The sequence below is a fragment of the Saccostrea echinata genome, unplaced genomic scaffold (assembly GCF_033153115.1).
Source record: "Saccostrea echinata isolate AGI-Se365-2 ecotype Australia unplaced genomic scaffold, CSIRO_AGI_Sech_v1 ptg000009l, whole genome shotgun sequence".
Lineage (NCBI taxonomy): Eukaryota > Metazoa > Mollusca > Bivalvia > Ostreida > Ostreidae > Saccostrea > Saccostrea echinata.
In genome coordinates, this window is record NW_026889758.1 from 11,048,084 (window position 1) to 11,057,106 (window position 9,023).

At 32.8% G+C, this 9,023-nt stretch overlaps 1 protein-coding gene across 1 annotated transcript; it reads right to left on the reverse strand.

The window, feature by feature from the left end:
* Positions 1-3,938: 3,938 nt before the first annotated feature.
* Positions 3,939-8,624, reverse strand: LOC133183987 (uncharacterized). The gene is made up of 5 exons (XM_061318861.1): positions 8,537-8,624; positions 8,147-8,262; positions 7,922-8,044; positions 6,450-6,784; positions 3,939-6,150 (listed from the first exon to the last, which is right to left on the reverse strand). Exons 1-5 carry the CDS (start codon positions 8,622-8,624, stop codon positions 5,391-5,393), a joined length of 1,422 nt encoding a protein of 473 aa, XP_061174845.1. The 3' UTR covers positions 3,939-5,390.
* Positions 8,625-9,023: the final 399 nt, after the last annotated feature.

A 9,023-nucleotide genomic window follows, 5' to 3' on the forward strand; every position in this document is an offset into this window, starting at 1 on the left:
TGATAAATAATTCTGAAACTTTTTTATGCATTTGTCTATTCTATTGTTACTTCGGAAATTTTACCTGGAATGTATATACACAATGATATTGTAATTGAAAGATATGTTGTGGCAAGTTAAAATTTTCAAAAAAAAAAAAAATAAAAAATTAATCTGCCGGTAATTTTTTTTAAAAAAATTCACCCATATTCTAAAATATTAATAAAATACATATATCTGCTTACAGGTAAATACCGTTACGTCTCCTATCTTCATTTACAAATATTTTACACAGGAAAATACATATTGGGTTTCATTTTTTATTTTAGAAAGTTAAAAATAAATTTTCAAGCTAATAATACCCACGGAGAGAAGAAATGAACAGAATAAGGTCAGAGAAAACTGGCAAGAAAAGTAAATGAAAGAAGGCTAGGACTCTATTTCTTGCTTTCTGACTGCTAATAATTAAGTGAATAAATAAAGAGTAATTTTACGTAGTCGCTTTCCCCCTTAACAAAGAAATTCAAAACAGTGTTTAAATAAAATAAACATACCTATTAAGCTATTTAAAGCTAGAATTGTTCATTTATTGACGTAAACTGAACACATTGCTTAAAAATATTGAACACACAAAACAATATGGGTCATTTATTGTATTCAATAACAAAATCCCTGAAAAAGGTATTGTTTACCATGTTGAGTAAATTAAAATATGGAGGCATGAGAATCGAAGTATGCAATGTCATGATAGTGGTAAATTATTTACTGCAAACATAATTTCATTATACTGCATAAAATGACCTATCAGAATGAAAGAAAAAAGTCATTGCACCGTTTTTATTTTTTACTTAATCACTGCCGATGTTATGTACTGAGTAAACTTTGAAGAGAGAGGTCAGCGTACAAAATACAAATACACCTGATTCTTAGGGCGGCTGTACTAAACTGTAATAATGTGCTATTTTACTATATCAATCATATTTTATTTTGAATGAATATCTACAGAGATACAATATATTGCTTTTTTCTTTAATTTTCTTTGCGATTCTAAATATTTGACTAATTAGTGCATCTTCTGAATGGATTTTCACCACAAAGAAAAACAAGAGGACCAAGGGCCTTAACGGTCACCTGAGTACAATACAACAATTTAGAGGATCCATAAACTGATAAATAAAGCTTTGTTGCCCAACAGCAAGAAAAATAGTATGATGAGCATCAACAAAATAATTGGTATAGTATCTATCTGCTTCTCCTCCCCCCATTTATCACTATTCCCATGCAGACTATTAACAAAATGTCTATTATTTAACCCCATATTATTCCTTCTCACAATGGCCTCTCTTGGCCGTTGAAAAACATTTAAAAAGATAAGTTATTTTTGTCTCATTTTAATTCATCTATTATTTCCAAGTCATTGAAACTATAAAAGTACTTTTTTTATTATACAATAAATTTTCTTGCATAATTCTCTTATTCTATTAAGCTTTCAAATACATTATGTAAATTGATTAATTATCAAAGGTGAATGGCAAAGGGGAATAACTTTGCTCAGTAGAATACAAGTTAATAGAGACCTGGCCAGGACCAGAAAACTTGACTAAATGGTCCAGGTGTTCAAAATTCTGGAAAAAAACCCTTGCATATTAAAACTTTTACTCTGTTTGCCTTGAGCATCCAGAGAAGTATAGGCGATTTTCAAAGAAATGCATTTTCATCATATTATTAAATAAATAAAGTCCCATCCTTACACTAGAACATCTAACCCATTGGCCAAGAACTCACAATTCTGGAAGAAGCACCCTTTCTCATCATAACTATACACTTGTTTCCTTTAGTTTATAACCAGTAGTAGATAAAAAATTTTGAAAGAAATTATGCATTTTCACTATATACATGTAATCAATAGAGCTCCCCCCCCCCCACCAGAACCCCTGACCCAGGGGCCATGAATTTCACAATTTTGGAAGAGGCATTCTTCCTTATCATAACCATGCACTTCCTTTGTTTGAAAAATACCCAGGAGCAGAGAAGAAGATTTCGAAAGAATTCATGCCTTTTCCCTATATAATCAATAGAGCCCTACCCCCTTACACCAGAACCCCTGACCCTGGGGCCATGAAATTCACAATTTTAGAAGAGGCACTCTTGCTCATCATAACTATGTACTTAGTTACTTTATTTAATACCCAGGAGTAGAGAAGAAGATTTTCAAAGAAATAATGCACTTTCACTATATGATCTACATAGCCCCACCCTAGCACCAGAACTCCTGACCCTGGGGCCATGAATTTCACAATTTTGGTAGAGGGCTCAATGCTTATTACTATGATGCCAACAGTTTGACTGCTTGATGTCCAGGAGTAAAGAAGAAGATTTTTAAAGATTGCATTATTTTCAGTGGTTTTAGCCCCACCCCATGAAATTCACAATTTTTGTTCCCCTTCACCCATAGATGCTATATGCCAATTTGGTTGAAATTGGTTAAGCGGTTTCAGAGAAGAAGCTAAAAATGTTCAAATGTTAACACAAGACGCACGACGCACACCGCACGACGCACGCCGACGGACGAGAACAGATAGCAATAGGTCACCTGAGTGACTCAGGTGACCTAAAAACAATTCTCAGCATAACTCAGTATAACAATCTAGGTATAAAGGTTATATATTGATTTCTCTTTTTAATCAATTTAGTTCTTTCAAGTTCACTTCGTTAGTTTTTTTTTATTCAACAGAGACTGGGGAATCAAAACTGATTCTTATAGCCGGTATTCTCTTATCACGTTGACAGCTCTACTGAGAGAGAGAGAGAGAGAGAGAGAGAGAGCATAGTCATGCAGACCAAATCTCTCTTAAACTAAATCTATATTTACAATATGAAATAATTTTTTTCTTTGCAGCATGTAAATTTTCATGATGAATTATTTTTTTCCTAAACAATTAATTTGAATCGCATGAAATGCTGTTCATACCATTCGATCAATCTAAAGAACAAATTGGCGTAGACTAAAATTAAAAAATAATAATGAAATCTAAACTAATATGCATTTGCTTTTTAGTGAAGCTTATTTTTCCCCATTTCAAACGACTATGGGGCTGCATAGTTATTATCATCATGACTAAAAATTTATTTCAATAAATGCTTATATATTTTCCAAAGTTTGATGATTCATAAGGTATGAAACCAGTAAATACCAAGTCATAACCCCAACCCCCAATTATTCAATTTCGAGATAAAATGACAACTTCATCTTTTATTGACAGTATAGACCGTCACGGTAACTCAGTAGAGCGCTCGTTCCGTGATCGGAAGGTCATGGGTTCGAATCATGCGACTGACCTAAATCGATAAAAAAAAATACGTAGCAACTGTTCCTTCGCCAAGCGCTCGGCACTGAAGTGAGAGTTGTGGGTCCTTCGGATGAGACCTTCAAAACCGAGGCCCCTTCTCACGATAGGCGTTGGCATGATAAAGAACCCTCATGCTCAATGGCCCTGAGTGCCGAGTAAAGGCCTAAATTTGAAGCCCTTCACCGGTATATAGTGATGTCTCTTTATGAGTGAAAAGTTTTCGAATGGGACGTAAAGCAATATACAATCAATCAATCGACATAATAAAATACACAATAAAATAAACAAGATAGACCTTTTACAAAAAATAATAATTTTTTACTATGCAATGAGCTGTGTTTATAATAATGATGTAATGCTTATGCAGTAGAATATATTTGTAATTAAAGAAATTCCATCAAACTGAACAGATTCGAATTACCAACTTTTTAAACAAAAGGTTACACGTTTATCTTAAAAATTTTGTAAGTCAGAGTTTATCAGATATTTCAATGAAACCAGAAAGTGTGGAACAATAATAAAAACATGAAAGGAAACTGAGATACTGATCTTACCCATTCCTATGATCGATTGAAAATAAAATATTACAAAAATGAATTCTTCATTTTTTTATTGTGTACACATAAAATAACACAATGAGATACGAGAAAAATGTTATGCATTTCAAAAATCATTTAGTTTCTTTTCTCATATATCCAGGCAATAAAATATAAGTGAAGATGCCGAACAGCAATCATTCTCAAAAGTCCATTAAAACTTATAATAAAATAATGAGAAGAATCAACTCTGAAAAAAAGGTGTGATCGGGTGCCATAGAGGAGTAACATCCCCTGCCGACTGGTGACTCCCGCCATGTGCTGATTGTCATGATTAGATAAATAAAATTATTTAGATACTGTTTACTATCCTATCATTTTAGATATTGCAAGATTTCTTTTTTTTTTCTGAGGAGCAGGTGTGAAAAGGTGTTTTTATACTTATACTCACTAAGTCTTATACTGTGACACGAATACCAAGGATGGATACATATTACCTCCAACTTAAACTGTGACACAAACACCAAGGGTGGATACGCATTTCCATCAACTAGTACTGTGACATAAACACCAAGGCTCAATAGTTGAATCCACACTTTTCAAGAGTTATGTCCCTTATGTCTTAGGGGAAAACTCATAGAATCCCCACAGTAGCCTTTGTAGTTTTCTGGTGTAACCTTGTAATTTGACTGGAAAAATTCTGAACATCTTGTGCACAGGATAAGGCTACACAAACATCGAAAGAAAAAAATAAACAAAGTAATGAATCGGAGCCCATCCAAATGTTTGGTAGCATAAAGATCTTTCCTTTTTGATCCCGCCAAGCGACACAGCTTTTGCAAAGTGTGGATTGGACTATACACACCACTAGTACTGTGAAGCAAACAGCAAGGGTGATTACACACCACAAGTACTGTTGCACAAACATCAAAGTTGGATAGAAACTACCAGCCCTGTGACACCAAGGGTCGATATACATTACTACGTCCCACTAGAACTGTGACACAAACAACAAGTGTAGACACACTTTACGTCTTTAATTCAAACAAATTTTAGTAAGCAATTGACGTAATTTAGTAAGTAAACAAATCTTGAACGAATGAACATTGATGTTTTATTGAAACTAAAGCTTTGGGAGAAAATTTTCTCATATATCATGAGGGAAAAAGCGAAGAATTATATGTTTCAAATATATGATTAAATGTGTACACGGAGTTTGGATGCTTTCGAGCGTAACCCACTTGTAACGTGGATGAATTCGACGAAAATGTCTCTCCAAGTATAAATCAGTCACATAATTTACAGTTCTGTTAAATATTAAGCTGCGCTCTCCCAAGTGACCATGAGGAGGGTGATAATTAATGAAAATTATTTAACCAAATACGAACTCTCTGTTATTTCAAAAGTTAGAAAGAAAAGTTAAAGCGGAGACCAGAATGAGACAGAACAAAGAGACTTAGGCACAGGGAAAGATTCAAAGAGACCACAACTAGTCTCCAGAACTTTGATAACGGATAAAACAAAATCATTTTTGCTTGTTTGTCCTGAAACCTATTTTTCCTCCAAGAAGATTGTGATCGTAACAGATTTTGGTGTTTGAGAGTTTCTTTTGTAATGTATTGAGGATCAATCTCTCTAAGTAGGACTCTGATGCTCTGTGTGTATAGCCATCACGGACAGACCTACAGACTGTCACTAGCCTCACAGGGGACTTTGATATGTGCTGTAATGTATCTGTGAAGTTCTGAAGTCTTCCTCTTATCGTTTCCGGATTAAAATCAAACCCCTCTGTATTGGATTGCTTACTGTCACTCGCACATATTGTGAACTGTTTCTCTGGTAGTTCTTTGACACTCTGTCGCACGGTACTGAGACAAAATCCTGTTTCTTTTATAACATCTAGCTGGGGACTTGACAGAGTCACTATTGTTCGCACAAAACGTTTAAGAAAGAGATTTTTCTGGCCTGCTGTTACTGAACAAGTGTATGGAAGCCATTTGCTATCACGTGTGCGGAAATATTTCATTCCATATTCATAAAATTTTGTGAATCTGGTATTAAAAACGGAACTTTTTCTGTTTTTGTGAAACAGAACAAAATGTATAAATTCAGTGATTAGTTTATCAATAACAGTTTCCTCTGCTCCATTTTTTGGACAGAATAGACGAGATAAATTAGAATCTAGATCCTCTAGAACAAGTCGACTCACGTTGGCTTGGAAAAGAATTGTATTTGCATCCATAAAGTTTAAAAAGTCGACATCTATATCCAGAATTGTTTCTGCACTGAAAGGGAAAAAGTATGAATTGAAATGCTTATATAATGTATGCAGATGTATAAATAAATAGCAAATTGATAAGGGACTTTAAGAAAAGCTACTAAGGTACAAATATTAAAACCTATACAACTAATCACGAGTTAATTGTTCTTTCACATTTTCTGACATAGTATTATTTAACTGAAAATAATCATTGGAAATGATTCTTTCTATTAGAGTTGATAATTACAGATACAATCTACTAGCTTAAACTTTAATATCAAATAAAAACAGACACGGGGAGGTAAAGGTAACACATTGTTATACCTGGATTTCCCTCCGTCATACTTTCTTTTGAAATATTCAGCAGCCAGATCTTCACTAATTTCCACATATTTTACTGTGTGCTCCACGTCACAGTTCGTGTAATCTATGTTCACCACGCCACTCTCCATATCTGACACCGAGTTATGGAAACAAGTATTTTCACCGCTGTCAGAATCAAATATGCACATACAGATTTCCTGTTTATTTTTGTTATCCTTGACATTTGTCAAGCCAGCCTGTATAAAACTGAGGGAGTATTTCTCAAAATGACTCTTGTAGTCCCATTTTGGCCAAATCCAGATTACCTCCCTTATCAGACCAGTGAGTAAAGCTGCCTAGAAAAAAGTAATTTATCTGTATTTATGCACTTTGTGTAAAACTTTTCACTTAGCCTTTTGGGTCATGTACTGAGATTTCCTGTGTTCTTTCTTTTCTTTTAAATGGGGTGATTCATTTATCTGCATTTAAGACCGTCAGTTACTCTATGATAAAATTCTGATGTGACCATAGCAATAATATCTTAGTACCAAGATCTATTTTTTTGAAATAATTTAATTTTTAATCCATGTTTTGCAATAACGTTTCAAACATATTACTGGCTGTCATGAAACATTATAATATAATCTTAAATGCATCGTGCCAGCGCAGTGTATGTAAGGATTAGATGAATCAAGATGAAAATGCAGTAAAATGTAGCACGAATGAAATACATATTTGAAGATTAAGAACAGTAATCGAGCTCAAAAGTCCACTGAAACAGTACAAATTGTGAGCAGAGCTCAGTGTAGAGTGTCGAAGTTAAAGAAATTCAGAGTTCGTTAACAATACTCCAAAACAGGTCGGTTAAGAATATAGAACCTAAATGTCTTTATATATAATATACGACAATGTTATAGTAAGGTTTCAAACAATATTACAATGAGTAACATCAAATGTAGGAAGGAAATTCGCATTAAGATTGGTAAAGTGGTAAGGAATAGATGAAAGTAGATAAGAGCTTAGAAATGGATTGCATTATCCTGGGATATATATATATATATATATATATATATATATATATATATATATATATATATATATATATATATATATATATATATATATATATATATATATATATATATATATATATATATATATATATATATATATATATATATATATATATATATATATTATGTAGAGAGAAATTAATGATAAACACTTAGGAAAACGAATCATCCATTAAATATATTTTCTTAATTTAATGTCTATTTTTGAAATTGATATATGCAATGTGTAAATATTGAATCCATTACTTATCCATAAAACAGGGGTTTCATGTAAAAGGAACTCTTATGTGACTGAAGTTTTGTGCATTAAAAGTGTTCATGTGGAAAAAAAAGATTTATTCTCATCCACATTACAAGATAAGCTGATGCAAAATCCATATTAAGTGACCATATGTTACCTAAAAATCGATATTACCTTACCATTACATACTGATCATTGGACTGCAAAAGGTACTTAATCATTTCCAGCGTCGGTATTTGATTCAAAGGATATCCTTCCAATAGAAATGGTGCGGCTAAACTGGAATGTTTGTCAAAACGGATCTGGAATTGAAATAAAAAACATAAAAATTCACATTTAAAAAAAATATTTTCTTATACATAATTGCTGAATTATTTAAAAAGTGGAATCACCGTAAATTTTACCAGAGTTATGTCCCTTTTGGGAATTGTTCCCTCTGTGACTGCTTTAATCCAATAAAATAACACTACAACCGAAAAATAGTACAACAATAAAATAGTACAACAACAGTAAAAAAGTACTACAAGTAAAGCAAATTCTTCGTGAAATATACAGAGGAAAGCACAACGTATTAGAGAACTAAACAGTGTTCCGCTTTGATGGTTTTGATAAATTACTCTTTTCATTAAAAAATAATTTTTACACTTTTATGGTCTTATACATTAAACCAGATGTGCAAAAATGCATAATGTGCGTTGCGAATATTTTTAATCCTTCTAATTAACAAAATATATTGTATTATAAATGCTGGTTTGAATTGAATTAATCTAAACATACAGGTTTTTTTCTCTTACCTTTCTGACGCTCGTCTACAATGGTAATGTTTATCGTTAGTTGTTTTGTTCCTGCGGTTCTAAGTTTCTTCTGTAAAATAGGCTTCATATTTCCAGCACTCAATGGTAAAATATCACGGCTACTTTTATGATTTGGAATTGACTGCACAAGTGCCTTCCTGGAAGGTGTTACAAATGTATTTCTGTCAATCTCCGATAGGTCAACAACAGATAATAGGCAACAAATAAATCCTAACCAAATTATTGAAAATCCCAGGTATATAACTACCACTTTTGAATATTTCTTCATCGTTTTCAGTGAAAACCTGACGAAAAATGTGCAATGAAGTGACAGAGCATTATCGGAAGCTGTGACGAGAAGACCGACTAAGAAAAGGTGGCTTGAGAGGGAATTAGTTCACTCAAGCTTTACTTTACATGATGTCATATATAACCTTTGTAAATGGTATTTACCATTACAACCATTAATATTTAGAAGTGAATGACA